At 44.8% G+C, this 14,817-nt stretch overlaps 1 protein-coding gene across 1 annotated transcript in view; it reads left to right on the forward strand.

The window, feature by feature from the left end:
* Positions 1-14,817, forward strand: part of LOC137424594 (membrane-associated guanylate kinase, WW and PDZ domain-containing protein 3) — a 48,277-nt gene that overhangs the window by 7,705 nt on the left and 25,755 nt on the right. Inside the window, exon 2 of the mRNA XM_078769247.1 lies at positions 10,735-10,851. Within this exon, the coding sequence (XP_078625373.1) occupies positions 10,735-10,851 (117 nt within the window). The remainder of the gene's footprint in view (positions 1-10,734; positions 10,852-14,817) is intronic.

Raw genomic sequence — 14,817 nt, forward strand, 5'->3', positions numbered from 1 at the left:
GAGTGACACGGAGCGTGAGTTGGTTGTGGCAGGTGAGAGAGGATGTACACCTGGAATGGAAGGATGCACACCTGGAATGGTAGAGCGGGTGTGGGAATGCACACTTGAGTTAGTAGTGAGGCACGTGGTTGGGTGTGCAAGTGGGAGCACACCTGTGGTTGTCACAGAGGAGGTGACCGAGAAGGGGGCGCGAAGAGGTGTGTTGGTGAGGTGTGCGAACGACGAGTGTGTGCAAAGGTGTGCGGTGGTCAGGTGTGTGACCAAGTCTGTGAGCGAAAGAACGAGTGCAATGACGAAGTATGCGGGGTGTACGGGCGGCGTTGGAGCACCGAGCTCAGAAAGGGTGAAAGGGGTAGCGTATGCGTGTGAGCATGCAGGTGAAGCATCGACGGTAACCGGGTTAGCGGTTAGAATGACATTTAGCCGAAGCGGGCCCTCGGTGCGCGCCGGGTAGCTTCGCGTGCCGCGAGGACCAGCGGGGATCCGAACCACGGCGGTTTCCAAAGAACCGCCGTACGCGATCCACGCCGGGCCGCGCTTTGAACGGCCGCGTCCGTGCTCCACTAGGCGGAGCGGGCAGCCCGATAGAAAGGGTCGTCATGGCGACCCCTTTTTGTTGAGGCGTTCCGGCAGGTCGAGATCGGGCCATTGGATGGCTCCGTGCCGAGGTGGTGCGTGGGATCTCGGCCCGGGTAAGCGTCCTTCCCTGCACCGAATGCCGGACGCATCCAGCCGCTGGCACCAAACAACCCGCATTCATTGCTCGGCTGTGCAAAGCCGGGCTGTAGAAGTGAATTGGCGCACCGAGAGGATCTAGTGAGTAGACGTGATGATGAGAATAGTGTTTTGGCCCCGAAATTAGAAAAACAAAATTTGATGATTGGCAAAGGATTAGCAGTAATGATTGGCAGATGATGGGTAGTGATTGGCAAATTTTTGATTTGTTGAATTTGGACGAGCAAAATTTATAGTGGGAGATGCCCGATGTGGTGGGATGGCAACTCTGCCATCCCTCACAGCGGGGGCAAAGGAGCACTAGTTATGCGGGTTATGGCAGTGAAAACTAGCCCGGGAGGGTTAGGATAAAATGATAGGGATCTAGAAAAGATGACAATAGGTAACGTTAAGATTAGGTAGTGACAATGATACCTGTAGTGGGGACGCAGGTAGATTAGTGTGGATGATAATGACGTGGTATGTGCTTAGTTTAAAGGGAAGACGGGGAGCACTAAGTTAGCAGGGCACCAGGTAGATTAGATGATGCCGTGTGTAAGGAACAGGTGTGATTGCACAGGTGTGCAACTGAACAGGTGTATGGAGCAGTGTTTGAGTGAGTGATGGTGATGAGTATTGTGCTGACCAAATGGTCCAGGAAGGAAGGAGGGTGCAGGTGGCACCAGGTGTGATTGCACAGGTGTGCAACAACAGGTGTATGGAGAATGGTTGTGTGAAATACATGGAGTGTGGAATACATGGTAGTGTGGAATATATGGGGTGTTGGAATGGATGGTCGTGGAGTGAGTATGGTGGAAACTATGGAGTGGAGTGGATGGTGCGAAGGTGTGAATGGGGGAAGGATGGACCCCCATCACGAATACCCCGGGGAGGGTAGTGTAAGTGTTAGGTAGAGGGTATAGGTAAATTGTGGTTGGATATTGGCATCTGTGGTGCGGGTGAAAGAATGGTATTTGGATGGGTGCATTAGTGTTGTGGAAATGGCTGGGCGTGTAGCCTGTTAGTGTGTGTAGTTAGTTTGGGCACTCCACCACTGTGAGGATGTCGGCCAGGTGAGGCCGCAGGTGGGCTCTGGGAGCCGGTAGAGTTGTTGTGGATGGGGCCCGAGGATCCGGAGGATGGACCCGGGTAGCCCAGTGCCAGAGGGCACCGAGGGGTGACAGAGCCAGGAGGGGCGTTCCCCAGTTAGATAGGTTAGGGTGAGGAGCTAGGTAAGCTCGGGTGGCAACTGCAGTGGTGGAGGTGTGCAGGTGGGTAGACCTGCTGGGAGAGCTACACGCCCCAGTCCTGAAATTGTGCAAGGGCACAGGGGGTTGCATCGGGGGAGTGAGACCCCAAATTGAGAAGCACCACAGTTTGGTCAATGGGAATTGGTTTTTAGAACCCATAGTGTAAGTTGGCCAATGGATTGGCAGGGAAAGACCCCGGGTAGTGTAAAGTGTATTAAGGTCATTTAGAAAGTAGTTAGGATGAAGATCTCCTCGCACCATCTGCATCCACTCACGTGAGGTGACGTAACTCCACACCATGCCATGTTTTATTATTTTTATTGTGCAAATGTTTGGATTGTGAGACGCATCATGACGTGGGTGTGACATTGTGCTTGATGTTCCATCTCTTCCTCCTTATGAGGATTTATGATGAATTGGGTGATGGCAAATTTTGGATAGTGGGATTGTGAAGACGAATTTGGTGTAGGGGAAATATGGGGAAGACGTGACATTAGTGACGAATTGGTAAATGTGAAGATTTTGTACATATGGGGTAAGGGCAAGGGTAGTGTAGGTGACAGGGGGGGTGACGTACGGTAGGGACGAGCTTTTCTCACTTCGCTCTCCGTACGCACTTCACCTTGCATTGCCTTATTGATGTGTACCCTTGTGACCTTACCCCTCGCTCATCTGTCTGTCCCCCCTTTTGTCTCCCACATGAGGACCTGTGCGCCACTGGGCGCCGAGGGGAGCGTGCGTGAGTCCGCCATTGTGCGCCCGGAACTCCCAGAACCAGTTGTCTGCATCGATGCACCACATTATGGAACACATGTCTGTGGCCGAGCACCACTTATGGACCCCATGGGTTGGGGCATGGCCCCTCTGCTGGAACCGGCCATGAAGGCCCGAAATCTTGCTGGCGGACCTTGATCACAGGGCACCGATGCCCCACAGGTGAACCACACTAGTCGGCCCTGTGGGCCATAAATAAAATAAATAAAAATGGACACGTTGGGTGCATTTTAATAGTGCAAATAGGCCGCCAGCAAGGGAAGATGACAACACCACGAAAATAATAATAGCCAGCAGAGGGAGCCGAAGAGCAAGAGACCACCTGCAGGGTTAGGGGTTGTTTGGTTATTTTTATTATTGAACAGTGATGACTGTGCACCGATTGGTGCTTGAGGGTGCTTTGGTGCGTTTTGGGTGCTTTCATGGTGCGTCGATGCAGAGCAGACTGTCTCCCCCCCAGAAAGAACAATCACAGATCCTGGGTTGCGTTTTTTAAATAAAGTAGCGTCATTGTAAATAATGCTCCCCACCGTCAGTGTATAGTTTGAAGACCATTCCGCAATTCGGTTAGCTGTGGGCGTGAGTCTGTTAGGTCGGGTTCAATGGAGCAGCGGGACATATTTATTGATGTTTTAAAACTGTCGCACTCAGGGTCAGGTTAAAAGTAGAGGGAACTACACCTACGTGTCACACTAAGTTAAAGTTATAGGCCAGGGACGTGCCTAAGAGGAGGAGGGTGCAGTGTTGCGGATATGAGGATTGAGTTTTTTTGATTGTGTTGTATTGTATAGTAAATGGTTGTGAATTACTGGTTTAGTCTGAGCCCTCCTTGCTCCAGTGTGTATAAAGGTCAAAGGGCGTTCCGGTAGTTAATTCCATAAAGCATACATTGAAGGACACTATAATACCCTTGTTCAGTCGTTTATTTCCTTATTCTGTGTATTAGGTTAAGGCTTTGTCTTCCATTAAAATGACACTCCATTGCACCAAGTGAAATAAGATAGATTCCCTTCATTCTTCATTCCCATTCCCAAAAACCTCCATTTCCCCTTTCGTCATGGCCAAGCCTCAATTTGCCAATTACATCCCCTCCAAAACCACCATTGAACATGTGCTCGGGTCGGGGAAGAAAGGCGTGCCCGCCCGTCGTCATCAAGGGCGGAGCCAGAGGGTCGCGCGACCAACCATGGCCGAGGTGAGCACACCGATGGGCGTGTCCTGAAGGCCGGCGGCTTAATCGCCGGAGGCGCTATAAAGGCACGCGCGCAAGAAGTTGTGGGGAGTCAGTGGTGGCGTTGTGTAGTCAGTGGAGTTGGTTGCGTGGTGGTGGTCAGTGGTTGCGTTGGTTGCGTTGGGTTGTCGATGGTGAGGAGTGGTCGGACCAAGAAAGAGAAAGAGTTGTTGGGCCAAGAGAACATAGAGAAAATCCAAGGAGATCATCATCCAGGGAAGCACAAAGCCTGTTGTAGTCCTGGCAAAGCACGCGACGTCCACAGCAGCAGCAGCAGCGGCGGCCACAGCAGCAACAACACTCATCAGCCGCTTGGGGCCTGGACGGCGGTTTTGAGCAGGGCCGCGAAGGAACGGTGGCTGCTAAACACGCCGATCGTGCTGCCGGACCCCTTGGACTTTCCTCTCCCTCCAGCCATCCACCTCCCGCCAGTCCTATCATCATTCCCCGCGTGAGTTTGTTCTGTTTGTTCTGTCCTTGGGTTAATTAAGACTGTTTAGATAAGCTAGCGATTTGCACTGTGTCTCTAAAATCTTCTGTATATTATTTTCTTATCTTTCCTTCTCCTTGGTTTTTTTGAGCCTGTAAATAGCAAATAAATTATATTCGTATTTCCAACCTTTTTGTCTGCTTCTTCTTCACATCCGTGTCGCCTTAGTCTTTTCCCTATTGAATATCTGTGGCGCGATCCGGCCAACGTTCGGGAATAGGGTTAGTCGGGGTAACTGTACGACCGCGGGGCCATCCGCTCGGCAAACACAACATCTTATCCGCGGGCCGTAACAATGGGTTAATATGCAATCAAGGTTAATATGCGTAACAATCAAGGGGTTAATATGCAAAGGTTATTTATTTTGACAATTTACATGTGGTTTACTAATTAAGAAGAGATCCTCAGCTTTCCATTGATACCTTCCATGCATCATTGCTGTCACACATGACCGAGTACATGTTCATTGAAAATGACAAGTTCAAATCGCATTTTTACAAGTTTGGCTAATCGATGCAAGTCAGGATAATTGGTGCAAAACGAATGTCAGATGTGAACTTTTCTCAGGAATGATTGGCCTTTATGCACCCACACCTTCAACAAGTCCACCTCCCGTTTCAACACAAAGCTCACAGCGGCGGAGCATGCCCTGAACTGCTCGTCTCACCATAGCCGGGTCATTGCGCAAAGCATCCACTTCATGTCGAATACGGCCCTGCAATTCGTCAAGATCACGGGGAGGAGTTACGAACACCTTGTTCTTTAAATGTCCCTAAAGGAAATAATCACATGGTGTGAGGTCAGGTGATCTTGGCAGCCATTCCACTGCATGGTTGAGAGCGATGACTCGGTGAGGTTGAAAAAGTTCCCTTTTGAGGTGAGGTTGAAAAAAACTCCAAAGAGTTCCCTCAGTCGATCTCGGACAGCGATAAGACGATGTGCTGGGGTGCCGTCTTGGGCCCACCAAAGATACCTGAAGACACCACGAACCTGTCGCTCAAAGTTATCCTCCAGCTGCGGTAAATTCATTGATCATCTGCAGATACCTGTTACCATTGACATTCCTTTGAAAGAAAAATGGTCCGATCACCTGACCACTTCCACAAAGTCCCAACCAAACAGTCCACTTTTGTCGATTCATGTTGGTATCAAAATTAAATTCCAGGGGTTGTCCTGTCGGTGCATATTCAAGAACATTATGGGTATTGCCCTTGCTGTCCATGGCGAAAGCAGCTTCGTCGCCGATAACGAGATACCGCAGGAAATTGACATCTGCTTCGCAACGTGTTATCAACTATCCGGCAAGCACCAGCCTCCTGGCAAAATCCACTGGCGTAAGTTGATGCTGGATGTGAATCCGATATGGATGTTGGTGGAGGTCCAGTCTTGTGATTCGGTTGAATGTTGCCGAAGGCAATCACGTCCCATTTTGTCTTGCGCTGGTATCGCTAGGATGCTCCAAAACTTGCTGCCTTACTCCTGCAATGTTCATTTCCGATCGCCCAGTGCGCCCCCTACCAGATTCCCCTTGTTGCGGTTGAGGCTGTTGAGGCTGTTGAGGCTGTTGCCATGCTCTTGGTATTTTCTAACATTTGCCCAGATGGTTTTGGCTGCTGGAGGCTCCCGTTCTGGGAAACGTTCCCTGAAAGCATCACGAGTTCACTGCAAACTTCCAGTTTGGTGAAAGGTTGTAACCATGAAGGTCCGCTGTTCAGTCGTAAGTTGAACCATCTTTTCAATGACTTAGACTGCCTCTAAACCCATACACTGTAGGCCCATCTTAAATAGCCATCTTAAACAAAGGATGACGCAACCGACGATTACCAGACCAGCGTAACAATTTTACATAATCAACTTGGCAGGCGACAAGTAATGCGTCCATTTCAAACTGTCTTGCATCGATTAGCCAAACTTGTAAAAATGCGATTTGAACTTGTCATTTTCAATGAACATGTACTCGGTCATGTGTGACAGCAATGATGCATGAAAGGCATCAAAGGAAAGCTGAGGATCTCCTCATAATTGGTAAACCACATGTAAATTGTCAAACTAAATAACCTTTGCATATTAACCCTTTGAATTCGGGTTACCTTTTTTTTGATATGCTCTGTATAGTCCTCATTGAGGCCAGGCCTTAAATAAAAGAGAAGAAACGTGTATGACGAAAAGTGTATGATGTTTGTTTGCGAGAAAGAGAGGTTGAAGCTAGACATGTAGATATAGTTTGAGTGACACAGAAAGTAAGACCAGCAATCATGACATGGAGAGTGTAAGATGGTTCTGAGCACCACCTTAGCACTCCTAAGCCAGAACGGTAGTACTGCCCTGAGTAGTTGCTGTCTACAAACTACTACCTAAAAACAACTGTCATGCACAGTCTGATCCTTACAATGACCTGATCTAACAATAACATCTTATAATGTCATGCATGGTCTCGTCATTTCAATCACCCGCTCTAATATGTTACAATGTCATGTATGGTCTGATCCTTACAATGGCCTGATCTAACAATAACATCTTATAATGTCATGCATGGTCTGATCCTTACAATGACCTGATCTAACAATAACATGTTATAATGTTATGCATGGTCTGATCCTTTCAATGACCTGATCTAACATGTTATAATGTCATGCACGGTCTGATCCTTACAATGACCTGATCTAACAATAACATCTTATAATGTCATGCATGGTCTCGTCATTTCAATCACCCGCTCTAATATGTTACAATGTCATGTATGGTCTGATCCTTACAATGACCTGATCTAACAATAACATCTTATAATGTCATGCATGGTCTGATCCTTACAATGACCTGATCTAACAATAACATGTTATAATGTTATGCATGGTCTGATCCTTTCAATGACCTGATCTAACATGTTATAATGTCATGCACAGTCTGATCCTTACAATGACCTGATCGAACAATAACATCTTATAATGTCATGCATGGTCTCGTCATTTCAATCACCCGCTCTAATATGTTACAATGTCATGTATGGTCTGATCCTTACAATGACCTGATCTAACAATAACATCTTATAATGTCATGCACGGTCTGATCCTTACAATGACCTGATCTAACAATAACATGTTATAATGTTATGCACGGTCTGATCCTTACAATGACCTGATCTAACATGTCATAATGTCTTGCATGGTCTGATCCTTACAATGACCTGATCTAACAATAACATGTTATAATGTTATGCATGGTCTGATCCTTTCAATGACCTGATCTAACATGTTATAATGTTATGCACGGTCTGATCCTTACAATGACCTGATCTAACATGTTATAATGTCATGCATGGTCTGATCCTTACAATGAGCTGATCTAACAATAACATGTGGATGGCTGGCGGACTTCCTCTCTAGTCGTAGTCAACGTGTGGCCCTGAATGGGTTTCTCTCATCTCCTCTTTCTGTTTAGGCTGGAGTTCCACAAGGCAGTGTTCTGGGCCCTGTGCTTTTTCTGGTCTTCATCAATGATCTCTCTGACTCTCTTGAAAATCCTCTGTATCTCTTTGCTGACGACACTACTCTCTGTCGCTCCATTCTTCATCCCTCAGATCGGCAGTCTGCAGCCTCCTCACTCTCTGCAGACCTGGACAAAATCACAGACTGGGCAAACAAGTGGAACATGTCTTTCAATCGTGACAAATCTCACACTCTTACGATGTCTCTCCGAAAAGACCGACTGGACAACCCTCCCATCCACTTTCTGAATAATCCTCTCCAAGAAGTTCTGTCACTCAAGCTTTTGGGTCTCACTATCTGCCATGATCTTTCCTGGGAAAACCACATTTCAAATCTGGCCTCCAAAGCCAGTCGCCGACTGGGCATCCTCCGTCGTGCGAAGTCCTTCCATGGCACACCTGAGCTTCTCACCACATACAAGGCTTTCATCTGCAGCTCAATGGAATACTGCTCTCCCCTCTGGGCTGGTGCTCCTGCCTCACACCTAGCTCGTCTTCACGCTGTTGAAACCAAAGCATTCAGAATCATTGGAATCTCCCGCGATGAAGCTAACTCCAAGGGCCTCTCACTCACTCACCGCAGGCAGGTTGGTGGTCTTTCCGTCTTCTACCGACTCCTCTCTGGCCTTGCCCCCCCAGCTCTCTCTGGGCTCGGCCCCGCAAATATTCCTACAGGTCGCACAAGATCTGCCTGCAACCCTCTTATGGTCAAACTGCCAAAATCAAGACTCTCTGCTCACCTTCACTCCTTCATTCCTCTTTTCTCCCACCTCTGGAACAAACTCCCTAACTCTCTTCAATCCCACTCCACCCTCCAGGTCTTTAAAACAGCTGTTCACCACCATCTCTTATCTTCCCCCATCCAAAACCTTGATCTTTTCTACCCCCGCTAATTTCACCCCAATTCCACTTTTTTGAAATACCAACTTCTGTCCTCGAAGTCCTTGGTGTCCTTGTGTTTTATACTTCTCCCTACCCCCCTCCCCCCCTTCCCACGCCTCCTCCCCCCAAGCCCTCTCCCTTCCACACATCTACCTGCTCTCAAATGTTGTGTTTGTGTGCTTCCCCTTCTCTCACCATCTTGTTTTCCGCTCCCTCTTTTTATATATTTTGTTTGTCTGGTTGATTTGTTTGTGAAGTAAATGTTAGCTCTTTCACGAGCCTCGATTCAGTATACAACAAAAAAAATAAGAAAAAATAAAAAATGTTATAATGTTATGCATGGTCTGATCCTTTCATAAAGCTGATCTAACATGTTACAGTATATTGCCATGCACGGTATGATCCTTTAAATGACCTAATCTAACATAAGTAATAGTAATAATATAATTGTCGATAATAATAAGGATAATAACATGACTCCCCGTGCCGCTCCCGTAGTGAACGGGTGTACTAGGTACGACAAATTAACTGATGTTGGAAGCTTTTCGAGGCTTGGAGACGATCCTCAAAAAGAGCCCTCGGAACAAAACTTTGAGAACAAGAAAACTTTATAAATTGGTCCATGAATCATATTCCCTTAGTTATAAATGGAGTTGGATACTTTGAGACCTGGGAGAATTGCCTTCCACCTTCTGAAACCCACATATGGAGATAACAACCAACGACACACACACATGCACACCTCCCTCCACAGCCACTCATGGGTCCACAAATCTTATCATTTGAAACTTGCTTAGCTTTGCTTTAAGTTTTGAAAAAATTGTGAAGCTATTTATTATTTAAAAAACACTGTTCAAAATGCAGTTGTGGGGTATCCACATATTACATATGCATGGGAGTTTTTTTCTGGAGTTTTGGAAGCCACACGTTTTTGTGACTTGCATGTCGTGTTGTAATAACTTATGTTGGTTTTGTTCCACATGATGTTGTTGTTGTTTTGTATGCAGTCTGTGGCTGCCGGTTGCATAATTTTCTGGAAGTGTGGCTGTGTCGCTGATGCAATGCCCCTGTTACCAGTAAGCTGGCTCTCATTTTGCCTCGGAAGGACGACAGGCTGAGTCAACCCACCTGGTGGTATTCAACGGCACGACAGTTTCTCAAACTCAAGACCCGAAGATCTTAAGCCAGCCACCTTAACCGTTAAGCCAGCACCAGGCATGATGATGTGCTTCCATGCTGCTGCAGAGTGTTAAGGTTGAAAGGGTAGATACGAGTTGCAGGATTTTCAACCTGTTTTGTGCAAAATAATTGTAAATACCAGACTGGTGTATTGGTCAGAGTGTCCACTCCAAGTCTGGAAGGTCAGCGGTTCAAATCCTTCCACAACTTTTTGAAATATCGTGCTATACGTCATTTTTAGCCCTACCTCTCAATGGGGGAAGAATCGATTTTAAAATTCTCGAATCCACATCCGGATCTTCACCAAAATCGAATCGATTCGTTTTTGTCACACACCCAATCTGTCCACCAAGTTTTGTCTGAATCCGTCCATAACCTTTTGAGTTATCATGTTCACAGACAGACAGACGGATGTGAAAACAACCTCCATCCACCTTTGGTGGCGGAGGCAATAATAGATTATTTAAACATTTATATGAACACCTGATTTGAACTCCAGCGAATGTTTGTCTGAATAGGTTGGCTGAAGCACTTCTCAAAGGTTTCTTCAACTCATCTTACAAATATTGTAATCGCATTCCTAAATCACAGCGAGGAATTTAATCATCAGGTCTTGTAACTCCCTCGCATCTGTGCTTTTGTTATTTCGCCAAACAAAACTGAGCAGCCTATGTAAGCAGGTTGAGACGTCATTACAAGGTTTATAATTATTCTCTGTTCTTGTTTGCAGGCCGGGCTGTTCCCTATGACCTGCGCATGTACCTGAATCGACACTTTGCCACGGGCTCCATTGACCATGTGCTGCAGCAGAACATCAGAGACAACTTATACCTGCGTACTATCCCTTGTATGGAGTCACTACAGAGTTCACACTATATTATTCTCGTACACCGTCACCATCACCTTAATGACAATACCTTTATGAAGCAACTGATTGGTCATATTCTTTTCATTTCCTGTGTAGACTGGGGGAGAAGGGGCAAATTTGGAAATTCCATCCACACCGAAAGGTGCACGGCTACAACCATATCTTCAGTATGGATCTAAACGCTATTCTTTCCCAGTTGTAGAATTCCAAGTATGTGCACAGATCAGTAATGATGCATATTCAAAGAAACATAACAATGATGTTTTTTCACATTTTATCGAACAAATCTCCATTAAAACCCCCATTTTATCTTCTGGTGAAATTGCCAAAATCAAGACTCTCTGCTCACCTTCACTCCTTCATTCCTCTTTTCTCCCGCCTCTGGAACAAACTCCCTCACTCTCTTCAATCCCACTCCTCCTTCCAGGTCTTTAAAACAGCTGTTCACCACCATCTCTTATCCAAAAAACCTTGATCTTTTCTACCCCCGTTAATTCACCCCAAATCCACTTTTTTGAAATACGAACTTCTTTCCTGGAAGTCCTTGCAGTGTCCACGTGTTTTATACTTCTCTCACCTCCCCCCCCCCCCCCCCTTTCCCATGCCTCCTCCCCAAGCCCTCTCCCTCCCACAGATCTCCCCGTTGTCCCTGTTCTCTGCTGTTGTTCTGTACTTGTGTGCTTCCCTCTCCCCATCTTGTCTCCCACTCCCTTTATTGTATGTTTTGTGTGTCTGTTTTTTTTTTGTTTTGTTTTTGTGATTAATGTTAGCTCTTACATGAGCCTCGATCTTGTATACAAAAAAATCAAAAAAAATAAACGATTACACCAGAACGGCACTCGGTAGAGCACATACCTCCATCTAGCTGAACAGTTTACGTTTTGGATCCCACTGATAGGCTGGATCTGGTTTGAGACCTTGAACAAAATATAATCAATTGGTCCTTTTCGCACATCCAACATGTCCACAAATTATCGTCCGAATCTGTCCATATCGTGTTATTTGAGATATCGTGCTATCGGGTCATTTCATATCAATTCACATGCCTTCCCATATGACACCTCTCAGATTTGCCTGGAAAAAATAAAAAAGACATCTTGTCAAAGTAAACAAATTAATCTCAAGTTTCAGCTCAATATCTCCAACAGTTTTCGACTTGTAGCCCCTCAAAATATGGGTGCCAAGGCCCTTTTTCGCACTCTCACAACTCGTGAATTGCGCATTTGTTTTATTCGCGTTTTTGAAGACACGAATCTTCTACTCTAATAGAGATAGAAAGCGGAAAATTGGTTTCTAAGCTAATTCTGGGCAAGGCTTTCAGATTCCACAGCCAGAAGTTGCTTATCTCTTCTACTTTGGAAGTTGTGGACATCTCCCTCCCCCCCACCCCTCCCAATTCAGACCACCGGTTGACCCTGTGGGCACGTATGAGGTACTGAGCTTTTACCCACATATATATTAACATACTTAATAATACTTCAAAGCAATAAAAATGTTGTTTATCCACCTCCTTGTGCATAAACTTAATTTTTCGAAAAGGGTACCTTTTGTCTCTATTTCACCAAAAGTCCAGAAACGAGGTCAAGCATGATAAGATGATTATTAGTCGACCAGGATGTACGAAAACATTCATCACAGCTTCAGATTGATGCACATGATGAAAATAAAGTGATACAAACCGATCATTCATCATAGCTTCAGATTGATGCACATGATGAAAATAAAGTGATACAAACCGATCATTCATCATAGCTTCAGATTGATGCACATGATGAAAATAAAGTGATACAAACCGATCATTCATCATAGCTTCAGATTGATGCACATGATGAAAATAAAGTGATAGCAACCGATATTGAAACTGATAGTGCAGAGAAACCGATATCGACGTTCAGTGCTGAAGCCGAAGGTAGATGGAGGTTATATTTTCACCTCTGTCTGTTTGTTACTTGCAAAATCGAAGATTTAAAAAGTATATTGGTCTGCCTGTCTGTTTTTCTATTTGTCTGTCTGTCTGTCTGTCAATCGCCTACAGATCACAATTCCAAACCGATCATCATGACACTTTACCAAGGTGTAGAGGTAGTCACGACTGAGAATCTTATTGACTTTGAGGTCATCGGCTATCTTGAGGTCACATTTCTAAAATCGTCATTTTCATCCAATTAACCTGAAAATTAAAGAGCAATTACATAGTGCGTCACTGAATTGGGAAACCAACTATTTTTGAGGTCAAACGGTCAATAGTAAAACTTATAAAATCATAAATTTTCATCTGAAACATTGTAATTTCATCCTATTAACCTGAAAATGAAAGAGCAATTGCACAATGCCTCCTGAATTGGGAAACCATATATTTTGAGGTCAAAAGGTCAAAGGTGAACTCAAGCTCAAATGTCTAAAGTCATCAAATTTCATCTAAAAAATCTTCACTTTTCATCTTATTAACTTGAAAATTAAACAGCAATTACATAGTGCATCACTGAATTGGGAAACCATATATTTTGAGGTCAAAGGTCAAAAGTCAACTCGTGGTCAAACTTCTAAAATCATCAAATTTCATCTGAAAAATCTTCACTTTTCATCATATTAACTTGGAGATTAAACAGCAATTACATAGTGCATCACTGAATTGGGAAACCAACTATTTAAAGGTCAAGGGTCAACTCAATGTCAAACTTCAAAAATCAAATTTCATCTGAAAAATCATCAAATTTCTTCCGATTAACCTGGAAATTAAAAAGCAATTGCATAGTGCATTACTGAATTGGGAAACCAACTATTTTTGAGGGGTCAAACTCAGGGTCAAGTTTCTAAAATCATCAATTTTCATCTGAAAAATAATCAATTTTCATCTGATTGACCTGAGCTTTTATTAAGGTTGTCAATTTTAATATCAATGAAATGAACAATTTGATGTATCCATGGAAACGTTTTTTATGGGGGCGGATGTATTTTGCAGCTCTGCACGACGTCTTTCTTGTTTGTCTGTCTGTTTGTTTATTTGTGTGCAGGATATCTCAAAAAGTTGTGGATGGATTCAGATTATATTTGGTGGGCAGTTTGGGTGTGACAAAGACAAATTGCTTCGATTTTTTTGTGAAGATCCGGATCCGGCCGGATATGACAAAAAAAAATTCTTTTTTAAAGGGATTCTTCACCATTGAGAGATGGGGCCAAAACAATATATAGCACGATATCTCAATAAGTTGTGGACGAGTTATGACGAAACTAGGTGAATGAGTTGGATAGGTGATAAGAACGCTCTACCGAGTGCCCTTCTAGTTTTATCTGTTTTCGTCATGTTTAGCATACGGAAGAAGAAGTCCGAATACAAAGTGGACGCGGACGATGCTTTCTAGTTGTAATTTGTTTCATATTTAGTGAGAAATAAAATAAGAGGCATTACTTTTTTATCGACCCTCGTACATTTATCATGAACCACCATCAACAAATAATAACTATTCTGATATAAAATTTGTAAAAATACATATTAAAATGATTCCAATCTTTTCTGCATTAGTTCCATAATCCTTCCCTGACAATGTGAGAGAAAGCATAAATAAGTGAAATGTGGTTTTACTTGAATCAATTATTGGCGCTGAGGAAGCGCCTTTAGCGATTGACTTCCAGCCAGTGTAACGCTAATTCCTGTCACAGGAATTCTGAGATCATATAAGTGGGCGTGGCAGTTCCTGATTGGTTCGTGTTGGGGAACGCCTTCTCGCTGCCGACGTGACGTAAATTCGCGCACGCGCACTGGTGATTGGCGCTGAGGAAGCGCCTCTAGCGAATGACTTCCAGCCAGTGTAACGCTAATTCCTGTCACAGGAATTCTGAGATCATATAAGTGGGCGTGGCAGTTCCTGATTGGTTCGTGTTGGGGAATGCCTTCTCGCTGCCGACGTGACGTAAATTCGCGCACGCGCACTGGTGAAGCTTACT

The sequence above is a fragment of the Myxine glutinosa genome, unplaced genomic scaffold (assembly GCF_964187855.1).
Source record: "Myxine glutinosa unplaced genomic scaffold, kmMyxGlut1.1 SCAFFOLD_1773, whole genome shotgun sequence".
Lineage (NCBI taxonomy): Eukaryota > Metazoa > Chordata > Myxini > Myxiniformes > Myxinidae > Myxine > Myxine glutinosa.